Source organism: Haliaeetus albicilla, chromosome 1 (genome assembly GCF_947461875.1).
Source record: "Haliaeetus albicilla chromosome 1, bHalAlb1.1, whole genome shotgun sequence".
NCBI lineage: Eukaryota > Metazoa > Chordata > Aves > Accipitriformes > Accipitridae > Haliaeetus > Haliaeetus albicilla.
The window spans coordinates 84,759,861-84,781,472 of NC_091483.1; the positions used below are offsets into that span (position 1 = coordinate 84,759,861).

A 21,612-nucleotide genomic window follows, 5' to 3' on the forward strand; every position below is an offset into this window, starting at 1 on the left:
CCACGAGAGCAGAGCTGTGACCACTTGCACCATCACCCGGGTCTGTGCCAAGACCTCTCATACCCCAAAGTGACCCAGGAGCCCCCAAACCGCTGCCCCCAACAGCTCAGATCCTCGCCCTGCCTGCGCACAGGAGCTCCGCATCCATGGGGGTCCCTGTGCCCGCCAAAAGCCAGAGAGGATCAGCATGTGGGGGTCCAGGGGGGTTCAACTGCAAAGCCACTGGAGCCGTGGGGCTCCTCGTGGTGGGACCATGGCACGGGGACGGACCCACGCTGGCAGCAGGGAACCGACGGGCTCCTGCGCTCTGGGACGTTTCCCGTTACGGGCAGTAAGGACAAACGTCCCCGCGCCCCGGGGACATCCTGTGCTGCCTCTCCAGGGGCCGTTCCTGCCACCGGAGAGCGGGGCTGTCCCAGTTCTGCCCCCTTCCCTGTGCCGTCAGATGCCTGGCAGCACCCCCAGACCCCCACCAGCATCTCCCACACCCCAAAACCCCCATGGGCAATACCTGATGCACCATCCCCTTGTGCCGGGGGGGATGCCCAGCAGCCCCCCGGATCAGGCCCTTTGGCCACAGGCTATTTTTATCCTGTCTAGTGGCAGAGCCCAGTCCTCAGCCATACAAGGAGCCATCAGCCGCCCTGGGGAGGTAATTTGTCCCCAGGGTGCCATATTTCAGGTCGCCCAAGTGGATGGCAGCGACCCGGGTGGGGGGGAATTGTCACCTCAACGGAGCAACCTGCTCATCTTACATCCCCGGCCAGACGCTGCGGACATCCCGCTCGCCTCTTGAGGACACCTTGTGATGTTTGTTCCCTGATACCCAGCCCCTGTTTCTCAACTCGCCCTGAATTTAGCACCTGGCGATGAACAGGTTCCCGACGGATGAGGACACAGGGTTAGAAATAGCTCGCTGCTCCGGCCATCGATGGGAGCGTGGTGGCCATGGGGCTGGGGCAACATCTAGATGCTGGGCTGGGGGGCGAGGGCAGGGCCGGATCCAGGGCCAACGGATCCAGGGCCAACGGATCTGGGCCCTCGTCCCCCAGCCCAGCCGATTGGGTTTTGCTCGTTAGCACAGCTCCCCATCTGACAGGAGAGCTAAGTGACATGCCCAGGGACATCCCAGACACCAGTGGCAGAGACACCAGGACTTTGCCGGGGGCCATCCCACCCCAAGGTGGGGGTCTGGGCGTTGCACACGCTTGTGCAAACCCCCACGCTTGTGAGGGCAAATCTGAAGGTTGGCAAAAGCGAGGGGGGTCCGGCTCTGGGGGGTCCCTGGACCATGAAGCATCCCTTGGCTGACCCCCAAACCCTATATCCCCCCTGCCAGGGGCTTGTCACCTCCCCACAGCGTGGGGACCCCCTTGGCCCCACAGTAGGGGGACCCCCCAGCCTGCCCCCCCGCCTCATTTTAGCAAAATCCCAGTCCGGAGGGTACAAGGGGTTTGGGGTCACCCCAATGGGTGGGAGGAGGTTTGGGGTCACCCCCTCCTGCCGTGGGGCTCCCCACGGGGATACACCCTCCTGCCAAAGCCCCCCACGGCTACGTGTCAGACCCCCGTCCCGGTGCCGGCAGAGAGGGGCTGCTTCTCCCACCCAGCTCCTCCGTACCCCAATGTGGGGTCTGGGGGTGGCAAGTGGGGCTGGAAAAGGCTCACCCCCCCCCCCCCCCAAAAAAAAACCCCCACCCACCCTGCGCAGGCGCTGCCAGCCAGGCGTGGGGACCCCCGGGGGTTGCGGGGACCCCCGGGGTCCCGGCACTCACCGTCCGAGCGGGTCGAGGGGCAGCGGGCCGGGGACCGGGGGGCGCTGGGGGCCCCGCTTTCGGGGCGCGGAGCCCCCGTCGCCGCCCGCCGGCATCTCGGGGGGCCGGGACGGCGGGTGCCCGCGGGTGACGGCCGGCGCGGCCCCGGCTCGGTCCTGGCAGCCGGCCCGGGCTCGTCACCGGGGGGGCGGGGGGGGAAGGACGGACGGACGGACGGACAGGGGTACCCGGGGGGGGGATTGGGGGGGCCTCGGGGGACGCCCGGGGGGAACCGGGAGGGGGCAGCGGTGGGGAGCCGGGGGGTGCAGGGCTGGATTCCCCCCCCCGAGGTGCCCCCAACACTGGGGGTGCAGGGCTGGGTGCCCCCCCCCGGTTCTCCCCCCACTCAGGGGATGCAGGGCTGGGTGCCCCCCCCCGGTTCTCCCCCCACTCAGGGAGTGCAGGGCTGGGTGCCCCCCCCCGGTTCTCCCCCCACTCAGGGAGTGCAGGGCTGGGTGCCCCCCCCCGGTTCTTCCCCCACTCTGGGGGTGCAGGGCTGGGTGCCCCCGGTTCTTCCCCCACGCTGGGGGTGCAAGCTGGGTCCCCCGGTAACTGGGGCTTCGGGGCTGGGTGCCCCCCCCCGCAAGTGCCCCTAACACGGGGGGGGCAGAGCTAGGTCCCCCCCCCGAGGTGCCCCCCCAGCCACGCGCCTGCCACGTGACAACCCCCCCTCCCCCCCCCCGGCTCGGGCGCGGGTGCCCGGGGAATCCCCCGCCCCCTCGGTGTGTTTACATCGACCCGCCAATCAGCGTCTCTCTAGCAGCACACCCCCGCGGCGGGGGGGGGAGGTGGCTTTGTGATGCCTCTTCCCATTGGGCGCTGCGCCCGCCCATCAGGATCTAGGCGAAAGGGGCGGGGTGCTGGGGTTATTTACATCGCGGTCCCGCCTCCGTGGTCTGCCTGTCTGACCCCACGTGGGGGACGCGTGCGTTCAACCAATCCGACCCTTCGGGGTTAGCCAACCCGGAGGCTAGGAGGCGGATCCGAGTCTCCAATCGGACGGCGGTGGAGCGGGTGGGACTAGAACCTTAGAGTGGCAGCGGACTGGTGGAATAGCGATAGCGGTCGCCCTCCCTTTCTCCCAACCAAGGCTTAGAGCCGAGGGCGGGGAGGCGGGGACGCGTGGCGGGCCTGACCAATGGGGTGCCAGGTTTTGTGATGGGCGGGGCGGGTGGCGGCGGCGGCGGCTGTGGCGGCGGCGGTAGCGGAGGGCGGGCGGCAGCGGCCCGGCCCGGCCGGCAGGTACGGGGACGGGGACGGGGACGGGGACGGGGACGGGGACGGGAACGGGAACGGGAACGGGGGTTCCGGGACGAGCACCGGGTCTCACGCCCGACCGGGCCCCGGCTAGCCCGCGGGCCTTCTCGGGACCAACACCGGGGGCTGGCTGGCTCACAACCGGGCAGGCCCCATCCCATCCCGGTTGGAATTCAAGCCCCGCCGGGCGACATTCGTAGGCCCCGGCTACGCTTCGCACCTCTGTCAGTCTCCTACTCCTGGGAGCGGTCGCGTTCCGGTGGGGAACGGCCCCGGGGCGGGAGCGAACGAAGACACCTCGGGTCTGGGTCCTTTACCGGATCGCAGGCGTCGGCGGTTTTGCCGGGGGAGCTCTTTCCCCGGGCGGCGGTGTGGGTGAGGAGGGTTCCCGGGAGCAGGTATGGAACCATGGGGACCGGCAGGAGCCAGCCCATCCTGGCTGATTTCACCCCAAAAAAACCACCAGCGGGGCCCTGCCAGGCTTCAGCCGGGCTCTCTTCCACCGCCCTGTCCCTCGTCTCCCTCTCCCCCTCCACCCACGCCCGGCATTTCTCGGGCGCAGGCTCCCAAAACAGTCCCCAGGCTCCTCTCTGCGTGGGTTGGGCCCTTCACCCGTGGAGCGAGGCGAGGGCAGCGTGCCACCGGCCCTGCTGACCCCCCCAACCCCACGAGGAGCAGGGGGGCAGGGGGAGATTGGCTTCTCCCTCCGAAGCCCACTCCCACGCCATGATCTCCACTCCAAGTGGAGCACGCAGGGCTCAGGCATGGCGGTCCCACATGCTGCCATCGTTCCAGAGGGACCCCCCCCCCCCGACCCAGAGGTGGGCAACACGATGTGCTAGCTTTGCAGGTTTGCACTGACTGGAAGTTGGTTTTGCAAATTTACCTAAAAAAAAAACCCAAAAAACTACCCCAGCCTGTGCCGCAGAGGCTGGGGATGCAGCACACGGGTGGGTTGCCTTCCCCAGCCCAGGCCAGCCTGCCCTCCCCAGCCATGTTTATGGGGGACGGGATGCAGCACCGGCAGGCTCGGCATGGCGTAGTCAGCTCCTGGCTTGTGCCCTTCAGATATTTTGTTACGTGCTGGCTCTTCAGGTTTCAGCCTGGCATGCAGCAACAAGTCAGATATTGCTACAGGAGCATCGCAGCCAGGTAGGAAAACTTCTCTGCGTCTGACGCGGTGACTGCTTGACAGGATGCACGTTGGGCTCCATGTCGCTTTGGAGTACAGCTGATCTGGATCCTTGTTCCTACGTTAGCCTTGGCCATAGAGACCGCAGAAAAGGCTGCGTGAAACCCTCAGTTGTGTTTGCTCGGTTCCTGATAGCTCGAGACAAAAATGCGTATTGTAATATTGCGTTGAAAATGTCCCCGTTTCCTTTCTGTGCAAAGAAGTCTGCGGGTTTTCCCTCTGAAGAGCTCCTGGGTGGCAAGCTGAGGGGAGGGAACAGCCCTTTTCCAGGCTGAGAAGGGAACAGCCAGGCATGCGTGTGCGTTGTGTGTAAGATGCACACGTGTCCTTGCAGGATTCCCCACGTACGTACTTGAGATGGGCAGAAAACACCAGCCGTATGCAGGTGGATAGTGTATCAGAGCGCTTACTTAGAGGGAGCTGGACTTTCATGTGAACTTTCAAGCTTTTGTTCTGGAAGTGAACGGCCAAGGAGGGAAGCAGGCTTGTTCCCTTCCCTTGAAGCAGCAGTTTGCTTTCCCCTCACAGCTGGCAGCTGTGAGCTGCAGTCTGAGGCCAGCCGCAGGACGGTGAAGCGAGAACCTCGGCCATTCACCTCTGGGTCATCCGTCACCAGGCAGGCTGGACTGGCTGCTCTGTGGTGCCCCAGGGACCGCAACGGCATGAGGACAGTGTCCGTCCCCGGAGCTGTCATCGCGCCAGCCCTTCCACTGGTGTTAATTTGATCCACGCCAGTGTTGTCGGCAGCCGAAATCCGGGCTGCTGAAAGGCAGCCGCCAGCCAGCCTGCCCAGTGCCCGCTCTTGTTTGGTGTTGACAGGGCATGTTTTGTCAGGTTTTGGTGGCCTGGAGAACAGTGCCGAGCCCCGGCAGCTGTGACCGCGCTACCGCAGCCTGCATACGGCCGAGGGAAGGAGCAGCAGGAGCCAGTGGCGTCCGGCTGCCAAGGTGCAGACCTGAGCTCCCAAAATGCGGGTTGAATTGCCATGTCTGCCTTGGCCTCTAGCCTCACTTCGCTTCCCTGTCCCCCCTCAGAGTGAAAGCGATGGCGTGGAGGGCAGGCATCCAGCACCAGATTGGGTGAAGCCCGAGATGTGAGTACAGGGCACACACTACAAAGTGCCTGGAAAGGTGCCTCCATGTCGGGTCTCTGGCACAAACAGAGATAAAGCTGCTTCTGCAAATCTGTAGAGCCCTGGCAAAGCGTTCAGTTTGCTGCCCTGATCTCCGTTTCCAGCCGTTGCTGCTGCAGAAATTGCACCGCTGGCTTTTTCTGCTCTCGGTTCTCTCTGCCTGCACCCAGGCAGGCAGGGAATGCTGTCCCCGTGGATGTCCCTGTGTGGCAAGCATGCAGTGCATCCGTGGGAAGAGCATCGCCTGGCTCCGATCAGGAGGTTTCCCCTCCCAGAACAGAAGTGGCAGCCACTGCCAGGGGAGCTGGAAGGTGCTGCTTGATGGATGCTCTGGTTTGAAGTCTTTAAAAACTTCTTTTATCAATTCCCTTAAAGAAACTACAGAATATTGCTGCTCGCAGGCTCATGAGTGGTGCTGGTTGGCCATATCGCTGCTGCAGTGTATCGCAGCATTAATCCTGGCAAGCAGCAGGACCCGTTTGTGAGCTGTCAAGTGCAGAATGCGTCGTCTTTGCCTGAGATTAAAAGTAGCTCAATGAAGAGCAGTGTTTAGAATGAATTTGAAATTAGGTTTCGAAGTGTTTCTTGGACACAGCTCAAGAGCGTGTTCAATGTTTCTGGTGCTTTCAAAATGACGGGGGGGATCTGGCGGCACTTTGTTTTGTGCCTGAGCAAAGTGGGGGATTGTTCTTGTGGACGCAGATTAAAATAGTGCAGGATGAGATTATCCCCCAGATCAGAGATGGAAATAGGATGCAGTTCCTCAGCAACTGAGACATCTGAAAATGGAAAGCTCCACATCTGCTGTGGGCTTCGAGCAGGGTCTGGCACCCACCCTGCAGCAGCCCAGCAAGCGCAAGAAGGGAGTACCAGGAGTCCAGCCTAACACCACGAGTCCAGGCTAACCTGGAAGACTTAACGTCCTCTAATTACAGAGGGCTGAAGACAGCGGGGAGCAGTGGATGACTCCCCCAGGTCTGCAGCAGCTTGCCAGCTCAGCGCTTCAGCGTCGGTGGTAGGGAAAAAAACCTGAAGTGCCAGTATAATAGGAAGGAGAAGCCTGAGGAAAAAAAAGTACTTGAAAGACATCGGGGTGGTGATAGAGTGTGGGCTGGGCTGGAGCTGGATTGCAGCCTAGCAGAAAAAGCCAGACCCAGTCACGCCGGGTTCCCCAGTGAGACCCAGCTGGAAGCAGAGAGGAGTTGAACATCACAAGTGCCATGCGGGGCAGCTGGCAGTCCTCACGGCTACTGGAAAAATCGACACGGCTGGGAGATAAAAAGTGCAGCTTGAGACTCCGAGGTGCAGAGACCTTATCTGCAAGCAGAGATTAGAGCAAGGTAATCTCTATGTTTACTGTGCAAGGCGCAGGTGGGCAGAAGGAGAAGCTGGTGGAAGGAGCGAGGGCGTTGGAAGTGGGGCTGAACCAGATCGACTTGTGGAGCGTGAGAAGTACCTGTGGGAGCTGAAATGGGAGAATCCAGTCCCTTGGGAAATGAGGCTAATGAGTTGCCCTTCTCTGACTGCTGCTTTGCAGGAGTTGAGAGGTGCCCTGCAAAAACATCCAGCCTTCCCTTCCACGCCTTGCCCCAGCTCTGCCTGAGCGCGGATCAGTCCTAGGCTTCTGGTCGAGGACTTCAAACCAATTTGCTCGTGCTCCAGTATGCCTCTTCTGTGGGAAGCGTTTCTGCACTGATTGAAGGGATAAAATAGTGGATTTCTTTTTATGAATTTGAGTTAAATTTCAAATGCAAGTTAAAATTTGAGTGTCGTTACACCCGAAGTGCAGCTGGGATGAGGGTGCAGCAGCACAGGCTTGGGGATGCAGCCCTAACCTCTCACCTTCCCCTGCGGTGCCAGCCCTTGTAAACCCAGCCTTGCTCCTAAGCACTTGCAGGGCAGTCAGGAAGGAGAGGATCTGTGAAAGTGCACAGAGGAAGAAGGGCTCAGTTTTGGGTTTGGGGTTTTTTTTCTGAAGTCTGGGTTGTGCTGGGTGGGTTTTCCTGCCGAAGGACCAGCCCGTCTGCAAACACAATGATTCCCAAAGCTATTTATAGAGCTGGGAGCCCTGGCCGGCCAGCCTCCTCCATCACGTAACCCTGCGCTCCCTGCCGAAGCAGCCTCTGCCGAGATTTTGGCTCTGGCCGCGCCAGCCTGGGAGGGTAAGGAGGACCATATGTCCCTGCCTTGAGCCAAGCGCGCAGCTGTGCTCGATTCTCCCGTCTGGTGCTGACTTGTTAACTCTTTGGGGGCGAAGGGGAGGAACGTGCCTCATGCCACGCTTGGCGTAAGAAAGGGATGCTCTCTTAGGGGCCGAAACCAGCCAGAAGTGGGATGCATGAAGGGTCTTGCCTCCCAGGAGTTCCTCAGTCCTGCTGTGACTAACCCTGACTTGTTCTGCCGTGTGTTATCCTCCTGAATTAGGTAAGGAAATGGTCTAATGGCCTGCCTGGAAAGAGCGGGTAACCATATGTGTAATTCTGGGGTATTGAAGTGCGTTATCCAGATTATTAATAACTCGCCGTGCCTTATGCTGCTCCGTCGCAGGAGCCTGAAGCGTTCCCGCCTGTACGCTCTCCTCCCAGGGCAGCTCATTCCAACCACAGTGCGATCTCGCCGTCTGCTGCCTCTTGTCCTTTCCCCTCTCCACCCGACGGACGGTGCCACAGCTCGAGGCGCACAGGCAGCACTGCCCACCTGCCGTTCCCTCTGTACGTGGCTCGCCACTGGAAAAATGCTTGCCTGCAAGATCGGCTTGCTTCCCTGCCGCTCCGACTGCATCACCCTGCATTATCTCCTTCTCTGCATCGGGCTCTCGCCTCCTGCACCCCTCTGGCAGCACAGCGGGTACCTATGCCTTTGCCCTTGCTATCTTATCACTCCTCTGTCTCAGCTTTGTCTCCCTCGGGGTCAGTGGCCCCCTTTTATACCACGCTTGGGTGCTGCCTGCTCTAAGGAGTCCTTCCCACCTCCTGCCGAGTCGGTCCACAGAGTCTCTGCCCTCCTTGCATCAACATGGTGGCAAGAGCACCTTGCTCTTGCTCTGCTTTGTCATTCCAAGGAGTGGGAGCCCAGTGGGACGAGGCAGTGATGGGATGAGGCAGCCCGCTTGGCCTCGCAGCGTCTGCTCTGAAGCAAGGGCAGCGTGTCCCGCATAGCACAACCCGACCGCTTCGGCGGGGTTTGCACCAGCGCAGTGCGCGCAGGATTGGACCGCAGCTGCAGAAGGGCAGGCAGAGAGGTGGGCAGAGGGCGAGCTGCTGCAGTACCTATCTGCTGCTGCCAAAGGGATCAGGTGAGGGGCTGGGGGAAGAGGGACCAGACCTGCCCTTGGCAGCGCTGAGCCACCGTCGCGTCCGCTGACTCCAGCCTTGTGCCTCCTGCTTTTTCCCCCTGGGCTTTGAAGGCCAGGTAACGCTCACAGCCCTGCAGTGAGCTGTGCAGCAGGGCTGGACGATGCCCAGCCTTGTGCCTGGACCACGGTGCCATCTCTGCGTAGCAGCACAGGGGCCAAGAGAGACATCCACACAGAAATGTGGATGTTTCCTCCAAAAAAAGTCCATCCCCTTTACGTTGGCATCTTCCTGCGTGAACTGTGCTGATTAGTTTGCCCTCGGATGTCTCGGTCACTTGGGCTGATTTGGATTGGTGACTATTTCCAGCTTAATGGACCTGGGACCACCTGGTAGCCCCAGCTGGGGTCAGGTCCTGCAAAATCTGTAGCCTTAAAGCATCATGCATTTAAGCATCACCCAAATACCAAACAGGGGCTGAATTTCTGTTTCCCGCCTCATGTTGTCCAGTACCTTTTCCAAAGGAAACCTACTTTGCCAGGCTGCTGTTCCAGCCCCAGGTGAGTATGGGAGTATTAAGAGTGATGAAGATGTTTGTAAAGACTAGCCGGGACCTCCCAGGCTGCCTCCCTGCCTTGCAGGCAGCCACAGGGCGTAGCTCCTCAGGTTTTGCTGTGCTCCGGCTCAGGACATACAGCTCTCTGGAGGTGGTTTGTGAGCTCTGGATGTGTTTTCTGAGCTCTCAGTCCCCAGGTTAAAGATTACGTTTATTTTATTTTTTTTTTAATCTGCTTAATTTTCCAAGGGAAAGGAGAAACAAATCTAAGAAGCCTTTGTTATAAGAAAGCAGATTTTTTTATTTATTTTAGTTTTAATGGAGAACCATGGCTCAGAGCAGTAAGCTCACTGCAGCATCTCAGCAATATATCAAAATTACCCTGGCTCTGTGCGTACTTGGTAGAGCGTCAACAGGCTGACGGTTACAGCGCTGCTCCGGTGACTCAGATAAATAACACGCAGACCAAAACATACATTGAGCCTGGCTCGGCCAGACTGGAAAATACACTTTTGGAAGGTGCTTTTCCAGGCGGGGATGGCTCTGCATGGCCGGGGCTGCTGTGAGGGACTGCTGGCGTGCTCCAAGCACCGGCTGATAGGGGAAAACTGTGACCTTGGGTCCTTCAGACCTAGCTGTGAAAAATGGGAGATTAAAAAAAAACACTTTGGTGGTTTGTTTTTTCTTTCCCCTTTCGTGTTTGGGCTACCGAAGCAGTATGTCACATAGATCGTTCCTGTGCTGTCACCGTCTGCGCACGTACCCCTGCCCCTGGGTATCCGCTGCCCTTCGTGCTGTTACCGGCCAGCAGCGACAGGAGATTTGGGTGCCTGCCTTACCATTTGGTGAGTTTTTACACCCAGGATATTCCCAGTAGATGCCCAGGCAGGAGCCACCCGCCCCCCAGGCAGGGATGAGCTTGCAGGGCAGCCTGCCTCTCCTGCCTGCTGCTTGCTGCCGGCTGTTTCTCCCAGCAAAGCGCAGGGACGTTGCTCTGCGGAAGGGCTTCTGTCTCGCTCCGTGACACTTAAATGTCTGTGCTGGCCTCTCCCAGCTCCCTTTTTGCTCGGAGCCATTCAGAAACTTCTGGCCATAGCAGGCAGGGGCTGGCTGTGTGGGATTGCTCGGGAAGCTTTGGGGTGGCTTAAATCTAACAAAGGAGGTGGGAATAGTGTGGTGGGGAAACGTGCGTGATAACCACAGTGAACGTGGTTCCATGGTGAACGTGGGGGATTCTGTGTCTGCTGAGAGGGGCTGGAAATGGGGCTGTGGACACCTATGTGTTTAAAAAAAGAGAGAGAGAAAGAAGGGAAATAAAAAAAAAAGAAAAATGGACCCGTTGGTGACAGAGTAAACAAGTGGCATTGACTGTGATGTGGAGGTACAAACGCTTCCCGCGCTCTAATTTTGGCAAGCAGCAGGTCTGTTTATGCAGCCTGGGGACCGCAGCAGATGGTGCCCGGTGTGCCGAGGGCTGCCCTTCCCGGGGGGTCCCAGCTCTCCGTCTGCCCCTTACGGGATGGCGGAAGCCAAAATTGGGAAGCCGAGCTCGGCCGGCATCCCCAGACCCTGTCTGCCCCATGGGAGCCCTTTGGTTTGCTCCGGGCACTGGAGTGGGATGTGTGGATGGCCAAGGGGCTGCAGGCTCTGCACGGATGTTGGGATGCTGGCAGCGCTCGGGGCTTGCCCTGCTGTTAGGATCTGTTTGTGCTGAGAGCTGCTGCCTTTGCTGCTCCCCGTCTGCCTGAAAAACCTGTCCTGCTGACGGGAACTGCGATGAAAGTCCTGCTGCCGCGTTATAAACCTGGAAGGGAAACTAGACACAAGCCGTCCTTTCATGTGTCTGCTCCCACACCACAGCACGCCACCCTCCTTGCTGTGCTGGGCTAGCTGCCCTCCTCTGCCTCTCCTCCTCCCGCAGCACCCACAGCTCTCCACGGCTGTGCCATGGGTGCCGGGTCACACACACCAAACACTCGGGGAAAACCCCCTTTGCTGTTCAGAAAGAGCTGCAAAGCTCTGCTGAGAGCCAGCACCACGGGAGCGGGATCTCTTTGCAGCCAGATTAGTAAGGAGTGTGGAGTCTTGGGGAAGGAGAGGAAGCTTTTTATTCCTTTTTTTTTTTTTTAAAGCATAAAAACCATAAAATTAAACATTGCAAAAACCTTCCCTCCTCTCTTGTGCTGCTTCTCCAGCTACACTGTTCTCTGCAGTGGCTGGTACGGAGCCACTGGACCAGAGCAGGCACCTCGCTTCGTCTCTTGACAGCGGCTGCCTGATCTACAGCAGGGCAGCGGGAGGACTTTCGGTTCGACCCAGCGCCCGTCCTGCCTGTCTGCGCAGAGGACCCAGCTCCGGACGCTGTACGTAAGCTGTGAATCCTGCCAGCTCCTCAAAACTCATGTGTCCTTGAGCTCCAGGCTCTGCCTGTGCAAACATCTGCGCTGGCGGCGAGAGAAGCAGGGAGGAAAGGAGGCAGAGCTCCCCCATCCAAACCTTTTCATGCCTTTTTGCTTGCTTTGCAGCTCTGTTCTCCTTCCTGCCTGCCCTGCCACTCTCTTCTGCCAGACTTGAGCTGTCTGCCGTCAATAAGTCTCGCTGATCACGAGAGAGCCGCCGTGTTGGCTTTGGCATGGTTGAAGTTTCCATGCTCCATTCGGAGCCTTTCTTGCTTCTCTGCAGATAACAAAGGCTGCTTCAGTGTGGCCTGGTGCTGTCCCCCGAGGCTGCAGGCAGCCCGAGGAACGTGCTGCTCTTCCTTTTCCCTTTTTCTCCTCCTTTTTTCTTTGCCCAGAAGCAGCCATGTTAAAGCTGTGCTGCTCTTGGGGACCCAAGAGTGTTGGTATGCAAGGGCTGTGCACCTTTGTTATTGGTGGGGATGCTTTTCAGAGAGTAATGTGCGACAGCTATCCCGTACTCGTCTATGCTTCAGATTCCTCCCCAAAATAAGAATAATCTGTTTGGCTCCTAGAGCAGGCTGCATTTAACGAGTAATGTGGGACTCCTGCTCCTGGGGGATTGGAGCGGCTGCTGGGATGCAGATCTGATGGCAGCTGTGACCTGTGTGGAGACAGAAAAGACTGGGCTCTGGCGGGGTTGTTGCTTGCTCTCACAGCCTTGTAGGGCCTCGCGGAGACTCTGAGAGGTTGTCTAATTTGTTTCCTAAAGTAGGATTAGGCATACCTGGACCATCCGTGGTGCCCATCAGTAACTGTTCCCCAAAACTTTCAGGGAGAGGCTTGTCCCCCTTGCAAACGGCATTAGTTCCCATCATTGCTACTGGTCTCCCCAGCCTCACACACCCCCCCCCCCAATCCAATTTCTACTGCTGCAAAAACCAAAACACCCTCTGTATCCATGAGGACAAAAGGCTGGTTTTTCTGCAACCTCCCTCTGTACCGAAAGGGCTGTTGTGCAGGGCTCCCCGGCTCTCATTCTCCTCGAGACCAAACCAAGCCACTTCTGCCAGTCATCCCAAGAAGTCGTGTTTTCCAGCCCCTGCTTGTGCGGGATGCTCTCCAGCTCATCCCTGGGCCCCAGTGCTGTGCTGGAGCTGGATGCAGCTCAGCTCCAGACAAAGCCTTTACCAGGCAAGAGTAAAACATACAGCTGGGATGTCATTACGTGATATTTGGACGTTTTTCAGCAGGGTTGTGCTGGCCTTAGTCCACGTTTTGCTATTCCATAGGATTTTGCTATTGAATTATTGTCTCATTTATCTGTCTGTGCGTCCTTCCCTCCGTCTGCTCCTGGGAGCCTTTCAGAAACTGAGGTTTGGGACTCCGTAAGGTTTGTCTTGCTTCAGGCCATGCTCCTGGGACTCTGAATGCCTGCTTTGAAAAAGGCAGCCTTCATGTCACAAACCAACAGGATTTTGTGAAATGCCCCCTAAAAATAAAGAAATTATGGCAGAGATAAAGGGACATGAACTGGCATGTGTATGTTCTGCCAAAAAATTCAGTATTTTGGAGCAGGGGACAATCTGCTTCTGTGGTGTTGGTGTGTTAACTGCAGTGATAACCCAGTTGTGGTCTTTTGGTGTGTTTTGTGGCAGATTTAAAATAAATGGGATGGATGGATGGATGGGGTTTGGGGTGCCGGTGCCTTTCCAAGCCCTGTTCACAACTTCTCCAGGAGCTGCTGGTCAGGTCACCCCTTGCTCTAAGTCCAGACCAAATATGTTCAGACTATCTCTGATGGGTCAAAACCATGAAAAATAGATGCTGCCTCTACCAGGGAGGTGTAGCGCTGCTTCCAGCACTTTTGAGAAGAGGAGTCAGGAATAGCACTGTGCCTTAGAAAAAAGCAGCCTGGAAGCAGCAGGTTCTTGTGCTAGAAGCCTGAGCTGTCACCCATCAGATCAGCATGGCTGGTGGCGAGCCTCCATCTGGGAGGTGGGTGGCTGGCATGGGTTGGGGGGCACGGGGACCCCGGCAGCTCCCTCACCCCCTTGTTTCTCTTCCCAGAGTCAGTAATGATGAATGGCTCCGACCTCGCCAGTACAACGGCATCCAGTCCCAAATCCAAAGAGGACCAAGTAGTGAATGGCCACGATGAAAAGGAAAACAACCCCTTTGCAGAGTACATGTGGATGGAGAACGAAGAAGACTTCAACAGACAGGTAAGACCGGGAGGGTGGTTGCCAGCTCTGCGTTTCTGCGGCTAAAATTGAGGCAAGGGTAGAGGCAAGGGAAAGGTTTCCTTTGATGGGCACCATGAGGTGCGTGTGAGTCACAGCCGGCGCAGGCCCTGCACAGAGGAGGTGGCTCAAGGGAAGAGTCATCCTGCTTATATTGGATCTGCCTGTAAGGACATGGGATGGATAAAGTCAGGAAAAACTAACTCATGATGCCTTTGACCCTCTCAGATCTTTCTCAGAGGGACGCTGATGGCACCATCTTCTCTTATGCTTTGCTGTGATAACTGAGACCTTCCTTTTCTGTATGCTCAGCTGGAGAGAGCGGACCAGCATAAAAATCAGTGCTCCAAATTTGAGAGCGTTTGTAGCCTAGCTATCTCAGCAATGCGTTCCCGCAGTTAGCACCTCTCGTTTCGGGTAGAAGTCTCCGTTTCAGTGAAATGGTCCTGAATACGCTTGGAGCAGCCAGACCACGTGGTAGGAACCTTGGCCACTAGATGCTGTGTCTGTAAGGGCCAGCTAAGCTCCTGAGAGCTTCTGGTAGATTGTGGGGGCACTTGAACAGCTCTTGCTTGTGGAATAATGATGCAACCCCATGAGCTGGAGCAGAGGGAGCAGCCGTATAGCATCCTCCTTGTGCTTCTGCTTTGGGTCTTCATCCAAATGCCAGGATAGCACAAGGCAGCAGGGAAGAGCTTGCTGGAGGCTCGCTGGTCCCTCCTGCCGTCATCCCAGTAGCTGGAGAGAAGTTAGACACCTTGAACTGGGCAAAGAAGGAGCTTGACCCTTCAGCTGGCTGAGCTGTGCTACAGGCAGAAACCCTGAATTTTCCTGGACACTTCCCCTCCCTAAAACATCCTCACGAGTGTGGCCAAGCACTGGATTCCCATCACCGGGGTGTCAGGAGACCAGCAGGGAGGGACCTCTGGAGCTGTGGGCGGGCTGGACAGAGGGATTTTATGTCCCCACCACACCCCTGGTCACCAAAGGAGGATTTCATCAGCTTTACTGGTGTTCTCAGCAGAAAATCTCCATATGGTAATACTTAAGTCTCGTTCCCACAGGAGGAAACTGCAGCCACTTGCTGACAGTAACTCCTGGTGAGTGTGCAGCAGCTGCCTTATGCTGTCCCACATCACGTTAGCAATTGTTAGCGAGCTGTGACTCAAGGCTTTTGTTTTATTTAATGACGTGATTAGGCAGCAGCCAGCCCCCACAAGCAGCTGGGCTGATGGAAATGTGTGAGATTAATTAGTTAATGTTTGTAAAGCGCTGTCTTGATTAAAAGCCTGATGAAGGCAAAGTGCAAAGCAAACCATACTGCAGCTCCATGCCGAAGGGAGTGTCCCGGGGCGGAGGAGCAATGCGGAGGGAGATGGAGGAGGGAGGAAAACGGAGCCAAGACCTCAGGGCTTCCCTGTGTTGGGCTCCATGTCGCCGAGATACTTGCTTGTGCTTTCCTGGTCTGCCAGCTCTCACTTCTGCACTTCCAACCCCTTAGCGATGCCCTGGGAGCTCAGCCCTTCATCCAGCTCCTGGTGAAACACTGCTCGGGGAGGAAAATGGTTTGTACAGAAGCTGGAGTCACTCTTTAAGGGCTTTGAAGTCCACGTGTCCACTGGTGGGGCAGCAGTGGGGTAGGGAGAGCTGTCCTGTGCCAGGACCTTCATCTGTTAGAAGGCAGCGCTCATGGAAGAAGCTGTCCTCGGGCTGGCATGGGTGCTCATGGGGCTCGGTTTCGGGTGCTGCACCTCGTGCCTCTCAGCTGCTCCGTTCTGCTCCCTGGCCTGAGTCGCCCCTGAGTGCCCCCGGGAGAGGATGAGGGGCACAGGGTGAGGGTGATGGGGGCACAGGGTGAGGGACGGCAGGCACATCCCTTTCAGTGGTGGTGATGGCTTCTGCCACCTTCACATGCAAGCCCCGGTGGCTTGGGGCTGCTGTAAGATGTGGGGCTGAATCTTCCTCCAGACCCACTTGCTCTTCCCTCTTCCTCAGCTTTCTGAAGCCATGCTGCTTCCTTGCCTTCTTCGCAAATGTTTTCTGCCATCCAGGCCCTGAGCGAGGGGAACAGGCAGGTGTTTTCAGAAACCCACGAGCTTCTTGGCACAGTCTTCCCTTATTTATGTGAGCGACGTTCCTTTTCCCATGGAGCCAGCACATCCCGGAGGGCAAAAAGGGAGTGGTGGTCTCTTGCGCTAAGAAGAAACTGTGCTGACAGCAGGTGAGGTTGGTGCAGAAGGACCTGGGGCGGGAGGTGACAGAGCTGCATTAAATACCACAGGAAGCCAAAGAAGAGCCCTGAGCAAATACTAAACCCTTTATCTTCTGGTTCAAGTTGTCACGATGCAGTGCAAAGGAGTTGATGGTTTCTGGCTAGAGGGCTAGCAGGTAGGTACAGGTGTCAGCGTGTCCAGGATCTCCCCTTCTCTGTCCGCTGGTCCAGAACTGACATTGTCACCACGTCCCCAGCTCGCAGCCAGCACTGGCATTGTCCCCGATGACCAGTTGCGTGCACTGAAAAGGCTGTGGTGTGGGAAGGGGAACAAGGCACTGCTGGACTGCGGTTAGAGTATGGCTGGCAGTGGTGAGACTCAGAGGAGAGGGAATATTCATCTGGGTTTGAAGTGTTGCGAGACGCACAAAGCTCTGGGCTCACTCCATCAGTGTCCTGTGGAAGTGCAGGATCCCAGGGCAGTCATTGTCATCGTCACCTGCCGGGGCGAGCCAGCATTCCTGGGGTGGTTTTTTTTAATATCCTGTTTTCATGTGCTAGTGCCAGCACGTAGTTTCAAGGACAGCCTCTGGAAACCAGTTGAGGACAGCGATGGAATGGTTTGCTAGCCGTAAAGGGGATTTTCCCCTGGCTAGACCCAATTTCTTCTAAGGCTGGTGGCGAGAAGCTCTGCAGTAGCTGAGGCTGGAGATGGCGTCCAAGGCTTGGTTACTGTGAGAGAGCTTTTCACGACCCTCGCAAGTTTTCCTGGATGTGATTTTAAACGTAGCAGGGACCGGTTGCGAATAACTTGAAAGTCAATAGCGCTGTGGGTTTACCGGAGTTACCTTCCCAAGCTGTTTGTGACAGGCAGGTCTCTCTAAATGCCGTGGTGAGGCAGTGGGACCCCGGTAGCCCACCGGTGGCAGGGGCTTGCCAGCCCGTCCCCAGCTCAGGGGCTGCAGTACAGGGCACAGTGGGTTGCAGAGCTCCCCTTTTCCCCCTCAGGAAGCCAGTTTCAGTTGTAGTTTCTGCTTCCTTGTAAAATGGAAGGGTTTAAGCTTTTCAGAGCGTTTTCTGGTTCATGGATTCACTCAGCCCTTTTGGACTCAATAACAGCTGCTCAAAATCGTGCTGTTTCTGGCTGTCGCCCCGTCTGCTCATTTTCGGGCGACCACGTGCCTGTTTAGCAGGAGGCCGGCGGCGGCGCGGGCTGCCCAGCTCACTGCCTCGCTTGCTTTGCTCGAGTCAGCATCCAGAGAAAACCAGCCTGGAAGATGGGAGCAGCTGGTTAATGCGACCCACCGATGGTACGTGCCTGCTCAAGGGTGAGGACGGGACCCCCAGGCCCCCCTCCTGCCCGTCTCTCCTGCCTTGCTTTGCCAGCACACCCCTGCTCCTGGAGCCCAAGCCAGGTCCTGTGGCTTTCCTAGGCCTTGGGAGGAATTTTCCTGCAGCGGAGATGGCGTCATCCATGGTGTACTCGATGGGAGCCGACTGCCACCCTGCGTTGGTGCTTGCAGAGCACCGGTCTGCCGAGGGGGCTGAGCAGAGCCGGTTTAACAAACCAGAGAAGCGTGGGAAGCAAGAAAGGCTGCAGCATCACTCTGTAGCAGAGGATCCACTCAACAACGCACACCTCTAGCACTGCTTCCCGCTTGTGATTTTTTTTAGCCATCCTGTTCATTTTCCAGCAACCCCCGCTGGAGCCCAGCAGCCTGAAATCCCATGTGTGTGCTGATGCATCCAGATGTCCCATAAATCCTATCCTGTTCCCTTTTGGATTTGCCTGGTGCCGTGAGCTTTCAGGCTGCATCTCCCTGCCCCGGCGGCCTGCAGCAGCCGGGAAACGATGCCTGAGCACAGCTTTGCTCCGTTCAAAAGGTGCCAGTTTTTGTGCTCTTGCACTTCCTGGGGTTGGCTACAGGCAAGCTGACAAAGCTGTGTTTGTCTAGGTTTAAAATATAGCTCTGGCTGTCCTGTGATGTTTCTGAGGCATGGACAGACACCGAGGTGAGGTAGGCACATTGCAGACTCTTTTACCAGGTGGGGACAGTGTATGGAAAACACCGAGATGCATCATTTGTACCTGTGACTAACGGGTCTTTTTGGGCAGGTGGAGGAGGAGCTGCAGGAGCAGGAGTTTCTTGACCGCTGCTTCCAGGAGATGCTGGAGGAAGAAGACCAGGACTGGTTCATTCCATCGCGCGACCTGCCCCAGGGCATGGGGCAGCTGCAGCAGCAGCTGAATGGGCTCTCCGTTGGTGACGGCCACAGTTCAGAGGACATCCTGGTAAGGACCTCGGAGAACACGTGCTGTGAGGTCTGCCGAAGAGCGGAGGACCTGTCCTGGGAAGCGGGGTGGATTTCCTCAGGGGGGTTTCCTGAGTGGCAGTGGGGTGTCGGTGCAAGAGCTCATGCTAATGCAGCGGTGACAATGCATTTTGGAGTTTTCTGCAAGGATGTTTTGTTTTAGCCACGTATCCTAAAGACACAAGTATCCAGCTTTGCAGAACTTGCTCTCCAGAAATCGTGGGATGGGGCTGCCACTTGCACGTGAGCTGGGCTCTGGCCCCAGAGCAAGCCAGGACCTTTGTTGCCTTTTGGGCAGAGTTGGAGTGTCCTGGCAGGCTGGAGAGGTACAGAAGGACCAGCCAGGTCTGCTCCAGGCGTGCTGAGCATCCTGAGCCTATATAGATATTTAGAGTGGTGAAAACCTGCTGGGTGGCTGGAAGAGCAGCAGTGTTACAGAGATGCCTGTTTTCATCCCTGAAAGCAGGAATATGCCGCAGGCCTGTATGGACCAGCACAGTGGGGGTTGTTCTGGTCTGGCCCTGCTGACTGTGCTCAGGCTGAGCTGCTTTACCTCCCTGCTTTACCGTGGGTGGGGATAAAACAGCCGCTTCAACCTTGCAGCACATCCACATGCAGCCGTGTGCTGAAGCAAGAACAGGGAGAGACAGAAACAGTAGATTCTCCCTCCCATGTTTTCTCCCCAAAAACCCAGTCTGGAAGTAGATAACTTTTCAAGCTGGCCCTTGTTCAGCACCATCTCGAGTGCTGCGGGTACCTGCAAGGACATGAGGGCCAGGGCAGCCACTTTGCATATGTGAACATCCATAACGGCATCCTCGGCAAGCGGCTGCCAGGACGGGGCACCTTCAGGATGTGGGACCATGGAGCGATGCTTGGCAGGGGGATGCCGCCATTTAGACCGCTGATGGGCAGGTCCCCCTCCCTCTTTTCTTCCAGAGCAAAAGCAACTTGAATCCAGATGCCAAGGAGTTTGTGCCCGGCGTGAAATACTGACCGTCAAGGCAGGCTTTGGAAAGACTGTGTCCCTGCTCTGGGGGAAGGTGGCGGGGGGGAAGGAGGGAGGGGATCGGCCCCCGGCTGGACTCTGTGCCGTAGTGGAGTTGCTGCAACGTGGCAAAATCTTGCTCTACGCTTCAAGTACCTTTTTTTTTTCTCCCCCCCCCCCCTTTTTTTTTTTTTTAATTTTTCCTTTGTATCGTCTATCACCCTTTTTTTGGCAGTTTTTGCTTTTTAGGACTTGCGGTCCTTAGGTCTGTCCTGGAGTCCAGCACTCCCCCTGCTTCAGGGGCCCATTTTGATGCGTGCTTCAAACCTGCTAGTGGAAAAGTCATGTTTTCTTGTTTAAGTAGAATTTGTAGGGAACCCCCTGCCTGCCTGCTTCCACCCTGGGATGCAGCGAGCCTGGGCCAGGAGCTGCGCTGGCTTTCCCTGTTTCCGTTAAACAGGATTTCTTTCACTAAAGGAGAAGCGAAGTGTAACAAGACTGTAAACCCTAAATTCCTCTAAGCAGCAGCCTGCCCCAGCTCTCCAATAGGTGCTGAACACTAACTCATATGCTTCTCTGCTGGTAGGTAAGAGTCCTGCCTGCTTAATCAGTTGAGGGAGCTCTTAGGGGAGACCAGACCCGTCAGGCATCACCCAGCTGTCCATCCCAAGGGAAGGGCTGCTCCTACAAAACATGTCTTCTCCTTAAAGAATTTTCCCCCCCAACTCTTCTGCTTATCCAGCACTACGGGCTGCGACTCTGAAGCATCCGTACCTTTATTTCTCATCAAAATAAATCCAAGAAAAACTGAATAGAGCCCATTCTCAGGCATGTGGCAGAGTGGAGCAGTGAGGAGTTGGTGTCAAGCAGCCTCCCTGGGAGAAGGATCCTCTGTCAGGATGAGTCTGAGCCCCAAGGAGCACCCACAGGTGTAGATAGAGAGGGTGATGGGCAGCATCTTCATGCTGGTCCTTGCGGTCCCCTTTGCCAAGGCTTTGGTGGCGGGTGGCATTCAAGGCAAAGCTGCCGGAGCAGCTGTTGGTGAGCAGGATCCGTGCCTCCGTCGGGTGAACTTGCTCTTGGGGACCTCCTTCCCCATCGCCAGGAGCTGGCTGGGCTTCAGCTCCCTAAACCATGGGCCTGGGCGCTTCTGGTATTTTAAATCCTGTGCTTAGTGGGCTCCTTTGGAGAGCCAGGGTCAGAAATCTGTATCCAGAGAAAGCAGGAGCTTCTCAGTGAGGTGCATAGCCTAACGATTAAAATAGTTACTGGCTCTACTAACGTGGACGGGAGCTTTTGCTCATCCGTGTAAATCTTACCTCCCGGGTGCGGTTGCTTCCAGTATTCCCTTTACTTAAATGGAGTAGTTAATGGAGGGGGATTACAGATCCCTGCGGGGTTTGCAGAGATGGAAGCTAATGGCCACTCAATAGCTGAGGGCTTGCTCTGTCTCCATTAGCTCAGCACAGCAAAGCTGGCGGCCGCAGCTCAGCAGGAGGGCCTGGGGTTATTGGACCACAAACACTAACAGTGAGCGGAGGTTTGAGCTGATTTAACTCAGCTGCTCTCTGTACAGTCCGCTCCATAACTCAACAGATCTCCCATATCTGGCTGCCGGTTTTAAAACCAGCACTAAACCCTGACACTACCGCAGCTGGAGCCAGCAGCCTGTTGAAGGTGCCCGTCTAAATAGGTGCCCATCTTACACATTGCTGCCCAGAGGTATGGGTTGGTTTGGGTTGAGTTCTCCTGTTTCCCGGTACAGCCTGTGCCTTCAGCCCATGCACGGTTGCCTCCAGCTGCCGGAGGGTCCCTCTGCTCCGGGGCCGGAGCTCGGGCTGTGCCCAGGGCTTTGCAGGACATGATCCGGGGCATGGGGAAGGGCAGCTGTACGCTGGGCAAATTTCTTTTGTAGCCATAGCGCAGTTTTCCCCCCCACCCTTTCTCTGGTTTCTATTTGATTTCTTACCAAAAAAAAAAAAAAAAAACAAACAACAAACCAACCACCAAACCCCACCCTCTGACACGCTGTAAATTTCAGACAATGCGTTATTAAAAATAAACTTTTTTTGGAACTGAGCACTGCAGAAGTCTTGTCTGGAGAAGGGGTAAGGTCTCCATTCAACACCAGCTCCATCTGACGTCTTGGTCCTGGCAGGAGGCTTTGTGCCGTGCCGGCCAGGCAGGCAAAGACCCCTGCACGTGAGGCTTGCTCTT

General features: G+C 56.9%; 2 protein-coding genes across 4 annotated transcripts in view; one reads left to right on the plus strand and one right to left on the minus strand.

Annotated features, from left to right (window-relative positions):
* Nucleotides 1–1,944, minus strand: part of ZNF638 (zinc finger protein 638) — a 65,246-nt gene extending 63,302 nt beyond the window's left edge. The window contains exon 1 of the mRNA XM_069797316.1: nucleotides 1,775–1,944. Coding sequence (XP_069653417.1) covers nucleotides 1,775–1,869 — 95 coding nt within the window. The 5' untranslated portion in view covers nucleotides 1,870–1,944. The remainder of the gene's footprint in view (nucleotides 1–1,774) is intronic.
* Nucleotides 1,945–2,935: 991 nt separating this feature from the next.
* On the plus strand, nucleotides 2,936–21,474 carry PAIP2B (poly(A) binding protein interacting protein 2B). 3 transcript variants are annotated; one of them, XM_009927123.2, is made up of 5 exons: nucleotides 9,967–10,088; nucleotides 11,439–11,606; nucleotides 13,710–13,864; nucleotides 18,211–18,387; nucleotides 19,347–21,474. In XM_009927123.2, the coding sequence occupies exons 3-5, from the start codon at nucleotides 13,718–13,720 to the stop codon at nucleotides 19,401–19,403; spliced, it is 381 nt and encodes a 126-aa protein (XP_009925425.1). In that variant the 5' UTR covers nucleotides 9,967–10,088; nucleotides 11,439–11,606; nucleotides 13,710–13,717; the 3' UTR covers nucleotides 19,404–21,474. The 3 variants fall into 3 exon arrangements, with proteins under 3 accessions (XP_069653560.1, XP_069653577.1, XP_009925425.1); XM_069797459.1 differs by lacking the exons at nucleotides 9,967–10,088; nucleotides 11,439–11,606 and adding an exon at nucleotides 2,936–3,055; XM_069797476.1 differs by lacking the exons at nucleotides 9,967–10,088; nucleotides 11,439–11,606 and adding an exon at nucleotides 6,477–6,734.
* Nucleotides 21,475–21,612: the final 138 nt, after the last annotated feature.